General features: G+C 38.3%; 1 protein-coding gene across 1 annotated transcript in view; it reads right to left on the bottom strand.

Annotated features, from left to right (window-relative positions):
- SLC38A6 (solute carrier family 38 member 6) overlaps positions 1-13,767 on the bottom strand; it is a 63,366-nt gene extending 49,599 nt beyond the window's left edge. Inside the window, exons 1-3 of the mRNA XM_080807628.1 lie at positions 13,587-13,767; positions 12,382-12,512; positions 9,305-9,378 (exon numbers count right to left, since the gene is read on the bottom strand). Of these exons, the coding sequence (XP_080663754.1) occupies positions 9,305-9,378; positions 12,382-12,512; positions 13,587-13,691 (310 nt within the window). The 5' untranslated portion in view covers positions 13,692-13,767. The remainder of the gene's footprint in view (positions 1-9,304; positions 9,379-12,381; positions 12,513-13,586) is intronic.
- Positions 13,768-13,807: the final 40 nt, after the last annotated feature.

Genomic DNA, 13,807 nt, shown 5'->3' with positions numbered 1-13,807 from the left:
TCTCTGGTGTTTAGTAGTTTAAGTATCATTTGGTCTACTAATAAAGGATATTTTTCTGCTCTTTCATATGATCAATGTTTTAATATCTTATTTATAAAGTGAAAATGTTGAGATCTCAAAATAAGACGTGGTAATGACCAGTCACATTAGAAGCATATTTCTACAGAATAGGAATAACATTAATTATGAAAATTATAAAATTAATTCAGTCTTTTACAGGAAACCATACAAGCAGTACTTGGCACAATTCTCCTAAAATAAATAACTGAAAGCAGTCGTTAGCAATCTATTTTAGGAAATTATTTTTTGATATTAGAGAAATCAATGTTATGTTTTCAGGAGGCAGAAAGGCTGTAAATCTTAACAAGTAAATTGGGGGAAAATTTCTTCTTTAATGTACCATCAAGGCACACTTTAGTGCTATTTTGGCTAGACCAAGAGTTTGGCCTCCACACGAATCATTTGGAAAGCTGCTTCCCATAAAGTCGTGGAATATTTCCAGCTAGTTACTCCAGTGTTCTGTCTGCTTTGCATTTTTTCCTCAATGAAATAGGACAATTAATAAACTCTGGTTACAGTACAAAGCCCAAGTTTCAGCAGCAGCAATATTATCTTTGGATCCGAACTGAGGGACATGAGTTATTCAAATACAGTTCAACTCTCAGAAAGTTGGCCATTTGGAATGCACCCTTATTATTTTGAAATTCTTTTCTCTCTTGTGCTTTCCATCATTTTCCTCTCACCTTTTTCTCCCTAATAGTGTCATGCAGGTCATTCATTTATTGAGAGTCTACTATGTAACTGTAATCACTACTTCTGATTTTTCTTAATATGTAATTAAATGTCAGTTTACCCACCAAATGTGGCATGATTTTAGAGAATCTGATGCAGGAAAAGAAAATAAGACACTAGAATACTAGAAACATTCTCCTTTCAAGTGATAAGAGGTTGTGATATTGCATGTGTAGAGAAAGTTCTAGGATCCCAACATACTGCTTGGCTCTACTATTTACATTTACATAGTCTTTTCCTATAAATGCTATTCACTAGTTTCCAACTTTAGACTCAACTTACAGAGAAAACGTGAATGACATACATACAATTACAAAACAGAAAGTAAATACTGTCAGTCTTAACAATATAAAGGTGCAGCAGGGAAATACGGGGAATATGGGAAATAGGGAGAGGACACATGTAAGGATAAGAGCACTAACATCATATCACATAATAGAGAATCAAGGGATGCTGTGTAAAGTCCATGGAACAAAAATAAAAATTTAAGTGCATCAGAGTTACAAAATAATCAGCCCACCTCAGATAGGTTACAATACCTATAGGAATTTCATTTCAGATAGTAAATGGAGCACTTGGAATATTTTTAGAGAAGGGTATTACAATGGGGGCACCTGGGTGGCTTAGTCAGTTAAGCATCTGGCTTTGGCTCCGGTCATGAACCCAGGGTCCTGGGATGGAGCCCACACCAGCTCCCCACACAGCAGGGAGTCTGCTTCTCCCTCTGCCTCTGCACCTCCCTCAGATCATGCATATTCTCTCATAAACAAACAAACAAATAAGAAGGGTGCTGCAATGGACAGTATTGAGAATCATTGCTCTAAAGGGCTTATGTAAAAAAAACAAAACAAAAAAACAACAAAATGTGCTTACCCAAGTGGTAAGCACAAAGGAGACATTTTACTTCTCATTTATTTCGTCATCATTGCTAACAATTAAAATCCTAGTAAAAGAACTATAACCTTATTTTAGGAAGAGGAAGTTAGGGGGCTATGCTCTCTTCATTGGTGGGCTCTAAGAAGGAACAAAATTCTCTTTGGAAGCAACAAGTGGTGAATCCCAGTATCTGCCTTGACTCTTTTCAACCACCTCAGTTGCTTTTCACTGGTTCAGCAAAAATGCCACAAATTCCTTAAGTGACACTTAGTCTATCTCTTCAGTTTCATTTTCTCTTTAGTAACTCATACACAAACAGTAAACTATTTTTGGTATCTTGAATAACATATGTAGTACCTACCTTTGTATACACAATATTCTCTCTTGCCTTGTCTCCTACTAGTCAAATTCCGTTTCAGCTCAGTCCTCCAGGATATTTACTGACCCTCAACCCCCAACCCAGACAAAGCAAATCACTCCCTCCTCTGAGCTATCACTATATCTAGCCCATATTCAAATAGCTACAATCGTCAAACTGCCATTATAATATTTTTTTAACTTACGTATTTGTCTCCCCAATTAGACTATGAACTCTTTCAGGGAAGGAAGTCTTATTCATCTCTGTATTCCCAATAGATAAAAAAGAGTACTGAATAAATAAGTGAACCTTACCCTGGGCTTTAGTTCTAGAGTAGATCCATCTAGATATAGAGAGTTGACCCTCGAGCAACACAGGGCCTATGGTCCCACCCCCCATGCAATCGAAAATCTGCGTGTAACTTTTGACTCCTCAGAAACTTAACTACTAATAGCTTACTGTTAACTAGAACTCTTACTCATAAGTCAATTAACACAAACTTTCTATGTTATGTACATTATATACTGGCTTCTTATAATGAAGGAAACTACAGAAATGAAAATGTTATTAAGAAATCATAAAGAAGACAAAGTACGATTTCCATACTATATTTATTTTTTTAAAAAATCCACATATAAGTGGATCTGCATAGTTCAAACCTGTGTTGTTCAAGAGTCAACTGTTCTTCAAAGTCCACCTATCCAAAACTGAACTCATTTTTACTCTGAATCAATGCCTCCTGCTATGTTCTTATGTCCATTTAATGATGCTATCATTAGTCCAGTGTCTCATAACAGAAATCTGGGAGATATCCTTAGACATGTCCTTCTCCCTTACTCTCCACATTCAGACATCAGCTCCTCTCAATTCTAACTCCCTTGACCTCCATATTCCCTAATCCATTTCTTTATTTCCCTTTAATACTTTGTTTCAATCTTCCAGTTTTTGATTCTTTGACTTTTGTGACAACCAGGCCTTACTGCTGACTTACTCAGGTACTGTTAGTGCAAAGCAGAGCCTGACAAATGAGAAAGGCATTCCTTTCAGGAAAAAGACAAAGAAAGGGTCATCATAACACAATCCTGAAGGCAAGCATGGCCTGGAAAGCTGACTGAACCTCTGTGAAAAACAAAACAAAACAAAACAAAACAAAACAAAACAAAACAAAAAACTACTCCAGGGATGGCTGGGTAGTTCAGTCAGTTAAGCATCTGACTCTTGATCTCAGATCAGGTCTTGATTTTAGGATTTTGAGTTCAAGTCCCGCCATGGAGCCTACCTACTTAAAAAAAAAAAAAAGAAAGAAAAAGAAAAGGGAAACCTACTCCAATCTGGAGGTGGCTTTTAGATCAGCTGCTCAATTGTCCTGGGAATTCCCATTCTTCCCTGTGCTAAATCCCTATTTCTTTGATAGTACATAACTTTAGTAAATGGCATCCTCTAATGCTCATTAAGTAGAAATGCACAAGAAATAATTTTTTGAGTCTTTGCATGTATGAAAATATTATTATTCTACCATCACACTTACATGATAGTTTTGCTGGGTATAGAATTCTATACTGAAATCATCCCACCCTAATTTTTGAAGGTATTGTTTTATAGTCTTCTTATTTAAAGTATTTCCTGGGAAGTCATTTGCTATTATAGTTCTTGATTCATTGTAGGAGAATTCTGTCTGTTTCTCCCCTCTGAAAGTGTTTAGGACATTCTCTGGGTTTCTCATTTTTCACAATGATGTGTGTTGGTATGAATTATTTTACAATTATTATATGGGATACTAAGAAGAATTCTTTCGATCTGGAAACTAGTTTCCTTCAGTTACACAAACTTTCCTTGTACTATTCTGTTGATAATTTTCTACCATTATATTTTTTCTCTTTTCTCTTTATGGAATTCCAATTATTTGCATGTTGAATCTCCTGAACCCGTCCTCTAATTTTGTATCTTTTCTCTCTCATTCCAAGCTCCTTGCCTTCCCCTCAACCCTCTGCCTAAAAAATGTCCTTAACTCTTTCAAGCCAATTACTAATTCTAAATTTTATTTTTAATTTCTAGGACTCTAGTGTTCTCTTATTATAACCTTTTAATAATTTCTTATCTTTGTTTCAAAGATGCAGTTTTCTTCTTTTAGTTCTCTGAAGCTATTAAATATAGTATTTTTTAAAAGTTTTCATCTGGTCTCTGTATTATCTCTGTTTCCTCTTTTCCTCTGAGTTTGTTTCTTTCTTAAATTTTTTTGGGGGGAGGGGCAAAGGGAGAGGGAGGGAGAGAGCACCTTAAGCAGGCTCCATTCTCAGTGTACAGTCTGACATGAGGCTGTAAACCAAGAGTCTGATGCTTAACTGGCTAAGCCACCCAGGTGCCCCTTTAATTTTTTTTTTTTTAATAAACTTTCTTTTTAAGAGCAATTTTAACTACATAGCAAAATTGAGCAGAAAGTAGGGAGAGTTTCCACATCCCCCTAACCCCAAACATGCACAGTCTCCACTACTGTCAACATTTCCCCTGCAGCAGTACATTTATTACAATCAGTGAACCTACACTGACACATCATTATTACCCAAAGTCCATAGTTTACATTAGAGTTCACTTTTGGTGCTATACATTCTATGAGTTTTGACAAATGAATAATGACATGTATCCACTAGTAAAGTATCATATACAACAGTTTCACTATCCCCAATATCCTCTGTGCTCTGCCAGTTCATTTCTCCTTCCCCTCTAGCCCCTGGAATCCACTGGTCTTTTTACTGTCTCCATAGTTTTTTCTTTTCTAAAATGTCATAGAGTCAACCATTTTTTTAAAAGTAGGCTCCACACCTAACATGGGGCTTGAACTCATGAAAGTGAGATCAAGAGTTGCATGCTCTACTGACTGTGCCAGCCACGTGCCCCAAGAATGTCATATAGCTAGAACTGTACACGATGTAGCCTTTCAGATTGGATTCTTTCCCTTAGTAATATGCATTTAAGGTTCCACCATGTCTTTTCATTGCTTGATAGCTCATTTCTTTTTAGTGCTGAGTAATATTTCATTGTCTGGATGGACCACCATTTATCCATTCACCTACCAAAGAATAACTTGGTTACTTCCAAGTTCTGGCAATTATGAATAAAGCTGGTATAAATATCCATGTGCAAGTTTTTGTGTCAACATAAGTTTTTGACTCATTTAGATACCTAGTAGTATCATCTAGATCTGGTAGTACATCTAGTGGATCAAATGGTAGCCTCTACACCTTTCCATCAGGGTCTTCACATCTTGTGTCAATGTTCTACCTTCAAAATTATAGAATGGGTACTTCCTCACATTTGGAGCTTGCATTTGGAGTACAAGGGGAAAAAATGAGTTCACCATAATTCCAGGATCTTTGACCCAAGCAACTAAAAGGGAGATGCTATCATCTACTTAGATGAGAAAAGAGTGGAAGGTATAGATCGGAAGTGCAAAACTGGACAGTTCTGTTAACTTGAGATATATATATATTAGTATCCAAGTGGAGATGTCATGGAGGTGGTTGGATATGAGACTGAAATTCAGGGGAAGAGATTCAGGCTAAGGACATAAATTTTAGGGTCACCATGAGCCCTAGTGAGTATAAAAGAAAAGAAACTAGAGGAAGAGTCCTGGGGTACTCCAATGTTTAGAAGATGTTAAGATGAAGAATATTCAGCAGAGAAAAAAGAGGAGTATTCAGAGAAATAGGACAAAAACCAGAAGCGTGTAAATAAGTGTCACACAGAGGAAGGAACAACTAACTACCAAATGCTGCTGAACGATCAACCAAGGTGAAGACTGACAACTGACTGCTGGATTTAGCAACTAAATGTAAGTCACTGGTACAATAATTCCAATGGAATGATGGTGGAAAGCCTAACAGAAGTTGGTTCAAAAGAGAATAAGAGGGGGGAAAACAGATAGAGACAGAATAAGAGAGGGAAACTTTCTGGCATAAACAAGTCTTCTGAAGAGTTTTGCTATGAAGGTATGGAGCATATTGAAGGAATGCAGAGTCATTCTTAAAATGGAAGAAATGACAGATTCTCTGTAAGCTGATAGGAAGAAAACAAAGGAACAAAGATGATAAAAAAGAAGTGAGAAGCGAGAGAGTGACTGGAGGGATGTAGGTGAGAGCAGATGGGATCAGAGCAGAAGTAGAGAAGCTGACCTTCGATAAGAACACTAAGAGTTCCTCCAGAGTAAATGGTGGCAAGAGCTTATAATGTTCATTTATGATTCCTTCTATTTTCTCAGTGAAATAGAAAGTGAGGATATCGGCTAAGATTGTAATCAAGGAGAATGTGTTCAAGGCATCATCTCCTAGACAGAAGACTAAGCATGTGAATGAACTAAGGAAATTAATGAGGATTGTGTGATAGTGTCATAGGTCCACTAGACACCAAATTATAGTGATATCGATCTGTGAGGTTGTGTGTTTTTCTTCAGGAACATTCAGTTGCACAGGTGCATGTGTGAAGTAGGCAGAGTCACATTTAACCATGGCTGGAGTTTTGCCAGAGGAGTAGGATGATAAAAGGGAGGAGCAAGGGAGTGCTTGTAATAACATATCATGAAATTTCAAACGGAAAAAGGGGGATATATGGACAAGAGAGTAAGGGAAAGTACAAAGGTGGTAGCATCAATGAACTCCCTCCCACTGACAGTAATGTGGAGACCAGAGAAGGGGCCCTATGGGTTTATTCCCTAAGCACAGAAGTTTCCCCAAAGAATCACAATAAGCCAACTGTTTCTGAGACAGCAAAGTGTGTAACATCTTGCAAACTTCAAGGGTTTTGCATCAGTGAGAACTCATAGTAAAAGCTAGCACTGAGGGGCGCCTGGGTGGCTCAGTGGGTTAAAGCCTCTGCCTTCGGCTCAGGTCATGATCTCAGGGTCCTGGGATCGAGCCCCGCATCGGGCTCTCTGCTTGGCAGGGAGCCTGCTTCCCCCTCTCTCTCTGCCTGCCTCTCTGCCTACTTGTGATCTCTGTCTCTGTCAAATAAATAAATAAAATCTTTAAAAAAAAAAAATAAAAGCTAGCACTGACCAAAGACTTGGCATTTTATATACATTACTATATTTCATTCTCACAACAATTCCAAAAGGAAAGATTATTATTACCATTTAATAGATAACAAACTAAGGCTAGAGAGATTAAGGTACCTTATATGCTACCTCTGTTCCCCAAAACAGTCTTAAGAGACCTCAATTCCTATATAAAATCCAAAACAGCAGCATTTCACAAGAAGAAATCCTTTATTTTTATAAAGATAAACATTCCTCTTGTACTCCAGGCAAATAAATGAAGTTATATTGTAAAGACTTATGAAAGCCCTTTCTCTGACCAATCAATTTGATCTAATACTCCTTTATGACAGTCCAATACACTGAATAAAAAATGTCTCTAGTCTTTTATGTGTGTGCATATGTGTGTGTGTATATATATATATATATATACATATGTGTATATATATTTTTTAAAAGCCTACCTCCATAGAGAATTTTACAACGACTGAAGGAATTCAACAGAAGACAGGTGCATCAATGTATATGAAGATCCATGAAGAAGTTAGTTCATGGACCAAGTAAGCTACAAAAATAAAGGAAAAAGAAAAAAGAGAAAGAAACAGAGGTTTTCAGTTCAGACACCCTAAAGTAAAAGAAACCAAGACAGTGTCAGAATTTTAAAGTTAAATATAGATGAACTGAAGGAGAAAAAAAAATTAGCATTACTTGGGAATCTTCCTAAATTGAATATTACTCCCAAATAATTGAAGTTAATAAAGCATGTTATAACATTTTAGTTAATGAAGACATAATTGCCATATGGTTGACTAAAATATTACTCTTTCAGTAGAATCCATAATAAAATAACCTATTAAGATGTTAAAACTACCACAGTTAGGTAAAAATAATTTTGTCACACAAAGAAGCAGAATTTCAAAACATGTCATTAAAATTCCAGTCAAGTTTCAGGAGGATTCATAGACACCTATTTAATGCTATTATTTCTGAATTTGGGACGCTCTTGTGAACAACTTTTACTTTCAGATTAATATCACTGCATTGTTTCCTAGTATGTTCACTGTTTGCGCTGTTACCAAAGCTCCTTGAAAGCAAAGGCACACATTTGCAGGCTGGATGGCCAAAGGCGCTGGTACAAGATATAGCTGTGAACTGTGGATCCTAAATCAGTTTTGCATAAGAATCACCAGGAGGACTTTTAAAAACATATATCTTAATTGCACCTCAGATTCCTGGAATGAGAATCCCCATGATTTATAAATCTCTATTTATAAAAAGATCTGCAGGTATGTCTGATGCATAGACAGATTAAATAGAGTAGAGCCGAGGATTTAGAACTATGCTCTGGAGAGTCTTAAAATTCTCAAGAAATACCTTTGGGCTTCTCTCACCTGTTCCAGCCAGAATAATCCCATTTTAATCTATTTTATGTAACTATTCTGCTTCTTAAAGTCTGAAAACTACAAAACTGATAGATCAAAGTGAATTCACCCACATAAGAATTAAACTCATGATTCTGCCATCAAAACTGACCTAATCCAAACATAAAAGAGACCAGATAGATAAAAAGATCAGGATCGAGGGACAAAGAACATGTGTTAATGCCATTTGAAAAACTCTATTAAAGCAGTTCTGTAATTCATATATTTTTATTCCTTGCAACTGAAAAGAAATGAATACATGACTGAATTAAATAATAAAGTTCCAAATGGTAAAACGCATCTACACATCTATATTGTTTTAACTGCATATAATTTTGTCATTTACCAAAAAACTACCTTCTTCTAGACTTGCAATTAAAAATATAAAACTATCTAAATAAATCCAAAGTTTAGTGACCTTGCCTCCTACAGAGCAGGCAGGAATAAATCTGAGAAGGTGTTCTCCTTTGGGGAAATAATCACACTAGGAGGAATATGATCAGAATAAACACCTGTCTACTGCTTCCCCATAAGATAAAGTTTGGATTCTTTAAACACCTTGCAGGTGCTTCCCCTAATCTACCCGAATCTAGAAAATTATGCTGTGTGCTGTAGAAAAAGGCAGGTAAGTTTCCTCCTCCCATTCTATCCTTAAATATTCTCCTAGGATTGGGTCTATCTATCCTGGCCTTTCGAAATTCTTCAGCTCAACCACCCTACCTAATAATAATAATATGCCTGCTGGAAATTAAATTTGACACATCCAGTCCTATCTGTGGTTATCATCTCAAGGGGCTTCAACAAATGACTCAGGCCAATATTTTTACTCACCTGTCTGAATGCACATACTAAGCAGGAGGTGAACTGAGTAAGAAGCCAGGAGAGCAACTATCAACAGCAAAAAACTGAAATATAAAAGAGTACATGGTCATGGGGTGCCTGGGTGGCTCAGTGGGTTAAGCCTCTGCCTTCAGCCTAGGTCATGAACTCAGGGTCCTGGGATCGAGCCCTGCGTCGGGCTCTCTGCTTAGCGGGGAGCCTGCTTCCCCCTCCTTCTCTGCCAACTTGTGATCTCTCTCTCTGTCAAATAAATAAATAAAATCTTAAAAAAAAAAAAGAGTACATGGTTAAATCCCCACAAAGTTTCCTTTTTTGAGGTATTTCATTACAAAAACAAATTTTTTTCACATTCAAAAGTTCATAGGGACTATCTTTTGAGTAGCTGAATTATGGTCACTCAAGAAAATATTATTCTGTATTCACCAAATTTTATTTAAATGAAAATATACTGCTTTTAGATTTAAAAAAAAGAAACAAACTTTATTTAAAACAAACAATTTTCTCCTTCAGCACTCTTGTCTGCTAACTGCTGGCTCAGCCATTCAGTGATCTTGCAATATTTCCCTTTTATAAATATTTCTTCCTATTCTAAGTCCAAACAGAAGTTTTAGTTGTGAAATCTCATTCTCTTCTTTTTCCTTCCCTCCATCCCTCCTCTTCCAATGACTGTACCTCCATATCACACCTTCATCTATAATTTTGAATTAAGACTGCATTTCCTAGGGTCACCTGGGAGGCTCAGTTGGTTGAGCATCCAACTTTTGGTTTCAGCTCAGGTCACGATCACAGGGTTGTGGGATGGAGGCCCAGGTATGGCTCCTCACTCAGTGGGGAGTCTGCTGAAGATTCCCTCTCTCTCCCCACCCACTCACATATTCTCACCTTCTCTCTAAAATAAATAAATCTTTTTAAAAAACGACATTTCCTAGCATTCATTAAACACATATACGCTCACCAAACCAAACAAAAGCAGTTAACACACATCTATTGACACAATTTCAAAAGGTGCAAATAATGTAATAATTAGGATCCTTGTACCAAAAGTGTGAAAAGAGACAACATGCATAATTTCCTACTTATTCTCAGGAGGATACTAACAGGACAAGCTTCTTGGAAAGCTGGCACTAGTGGAGTGCCCCAGAAGTTGAAGAAATTCTTTGTGGTCTACTTAACACTTGTTACAAAGTAGCAAAGCTGAGAGGTACACCTGTCATTTGTACACAAGTACACTTGTCAGTACACTTGAGGCCTCACAAAATAACTGGTATCACTAAATGGAAAATGTGATATGATTCAATAAGGACATGTTCGGTGGTATACATCTGCACGCAGATTTTAAAAAGGGAACCCAAAAATAAGTCCTATGATTATGTCTTGCCTAAGATATCAAATACACTTTTGAAGTTTTAAAATTATGAGAGTTTGTTAGGAAACAAAACAAGCAAAGAGGAGAAAAGAGAGAGAGAGAAAGACAAATCAAGAAAGAGACTCTTAACGATAGAGAACAAACTGATGGTTACCAGAGGGGAGGTGAGCAGGGGATGGGAGAAATAGGTGATGGGGATTAAGGCGTGTACTGTGATAAGCACTAGGTGATGTATGGAATTGCTGAATCACTATACTGTACAACTGAAACCAATATAACACTGTATATTAACTAATGGGAATTTAAATTAAAGCTTGTAAAAAATTATGAGGCAAACCTACCACTCAGTAGAGCGTGAGACTTCATCTCAGGGTTGTGATTTCAAGCCCCATATTAGTGTGGATTCTACTTAAAATTTTTTTTAAATTTTTTGAAATTAAATTACGAAAGGTTGTGCATATAACCCATTATAAAAGCAAGTGGGGGGTGTACCTGGATGATACAGTTGGTTGAGCATCTCACTTTTGGTTTCAGCTTGGGTCATGATCTCAGGGTCATGGGGTGGAGCCCCAGGTCAGGCTTCTGGCTCAGTGTGGAGTCTACTTGAAATTCTCTCTCTCTCCCTCTGCCCCTCTTGCTTGCGCACGTGCTCTCTCTCAAATAAATAAATCTTTTTTTTTTTTAAAGGCAAGTTGCTTTACTTAAAAACTGGTTTGCTTATCAAGAAATGCAAAATAAAAGCAGAAAATAAACCTAAATGAGACTCAATGCATTTTAAATTTCCTGGTAAAATAGATCTGCTTCTACTGATAAAGAAAACAAATGCTAAATGCTAAGGATAAGGTCTAGTTCTAAAGGATTTGAGTTTAGCAGGGTAACTAACTTGCAAACAAATCATTATAACACATTATAATAACAGAATGAATACACAAAGTATTACGGAAACACAGAAAAGCCAGGGATTTCTCTTTTGGGCCAACTGGAATGAGTCGAGTCTAGATGAAAAGGAATAGACACAGAACACATGCCTAGACTCAGGGAAACAAGACTACCTAACAGCAGGAAGACAGGAGAAGATGGAGAGAAATGAAAAGATTATGAACTTTACACTCATAAAATTGCTATTTATAGGTAATCTGTATGGCTGATAAACTTTAATTCACTTTGGCCAACTTGACACAACAAATAGCCACTCCTTGGGGTGCCTGGGTGGCTCAGTCATTAAGCATCTGCCTTCAGCTCAGGTCATGATCCCAGGGTCCTGGGATTGGGTCCCACATCGGGCTTCTTGCTCAGTGGGGAGTCTGCTTCTCCCTCTCCTATTCCCCCTGCTTATATTCCCTCCCTCTCTTTCTCTCTCTGTGTGTCAAATAAATAATATTTTAAAAACAAACAAAAAAACAAACAGCCACTCCTTAAAGTTATTACAAGCAAGTGTGGATCAAGTTTCCATTTTTTAAAATTAGCCACACTTCTGGATAAAAAATACAAATTATATTGCATCCCTCCAAGCTACAGACTAGCAACAATGTAAGAGTAGCAGGAAAATGCCAAAACCCCAGAAATAATTTAACTAAACACCATGTAACACCAGCTCTGGAGCCTATCTCTTTGCTTCTTGGTGTACTATCAAAATGGAAAATAAATAAATAAATAAATGTAACAGTAAAAGAAGAAGAAGGAAAAAAAAAAAAAAACTCACCTAAATCCAAGGATGCCAGTATGAGCCATAACATAAGCTAAGCCAAGGATGCCACTTCCCATGATGGCATTCGTCAGATTAAACACAGAAAAACCAAATGAAACACCTGGGGATCCCTGTCTGTAAATCTCCTGCAAGCACACAAATTTAGTAGTGTTAAATGTTTGGATGGTGAAGTTCCAATTTCATCATGAAATGAATGACAAGTTATGGATAAAGTTTCCTACAAACCACAGGCACCGTGGGTTCCTTTCTTCCCTTCCCACCACCCACTAGAGCAGGGCCAGGAATCCCGTTTCCTAGAAAAATCATCTCCACCAGTACAGGGCCCAGGCAGACTTCAGGAAAAGCCATGACTAGCCTTGTGACTGCAAAAGATGAAGATAGGATAGGAATGAAGTGGGACAGACAGAAGGGAGATGGCCTCAGCCCATGTGATTACTGAAGAATTCCTGAGTCAGCTTGGGGCTGCTGTAGACAAGGTTGCTCCCCAATTACTAGGACTGCAAAAGTAATCTCTATATATTTCAAGAATTAAGTCAGCTCAAATGCAAGGAAGGTCAGGAATACCTTGCAATGACGATATAATAAATAGAAACAATTCACGTTGTTCTACCGAAGATACCCTTGAAAACACCCTCTTCCAAAACAGCATTTGGGAGCAAAGTCTAGAAACTGTTAGAGTGCAGGGACTTGAGTTAAAAGGCCAAGGACCCATCGCACAGGCTTTAGGGTCAAGGAAGTGCTTATGTACTTAACACCAGGCCACCTCCATTCCTTCACCGCTAAGGCTCTCTGTATGAAGATGTTTCTAGGCACCCAATGACTAAGTCTAGAAAAGAAAAATCTTGTGACTCTGGCAAAAACCTCACAAGACCGGTGGAGGGAACAGGAAGTCTACAGAGACACTAAGGAACAGCACTGAGTTACATAACGCTAGGGCTGCTCATCCAGTCATCGTTTTTCACCGGTGCCTGCGCCTTCTTTCTGGGCCCTGTTACGCGGCTAGCACATCCATGCACTCCGCCCAGTCTCAAGGGCGTCTGGATGCTGCCTTAGCGCCCCATGCCCCAAGAGTCAGGCTCCAGCTTCTCCCTTCTCCCCGTTCCGCACCCCCACCTCCTTATTTCCTCGGTGTTATGTGCCAGGCATTTCAGGGAAGCCGGGACGCTTTCAGCACCGGGAAGCTAGCAGGGGCCACTTACGTTGCTTAGCAACGGGCTCAAGTCTTCCGCCTCCGCCTCTTCAGGCTGCTGGGCAGAGACGTACCAGCTCCGCTCAGCGTTGACGATCCCCCAGGGTGCCTCCATACTGTTCGCTGGCCGACTACCAGGTCCATCTGGGAGCTACCACCCCAACCCTCCAGTCGTTAGTCGCGTCGGAGGCGGGGCTGTGGGACCGGCCTTTCCGGGTTCCCGTACCTACC

The sequence above is a fragment of the Martes martes genome (genome assembly GCF_963455335.1).
Source record: "Martes martes genome assembly, chromosome: 7".
NCBI classification, from domain to species: domain Eukaryota; kingdom Metazoa; phylum Chordata; class Mammalia; order Carnivora; family Mustelidae; genus Martes; species Martes martes.
This window is presented reverse-complemented; position numbering and strand designations above follow the sequence as displayed.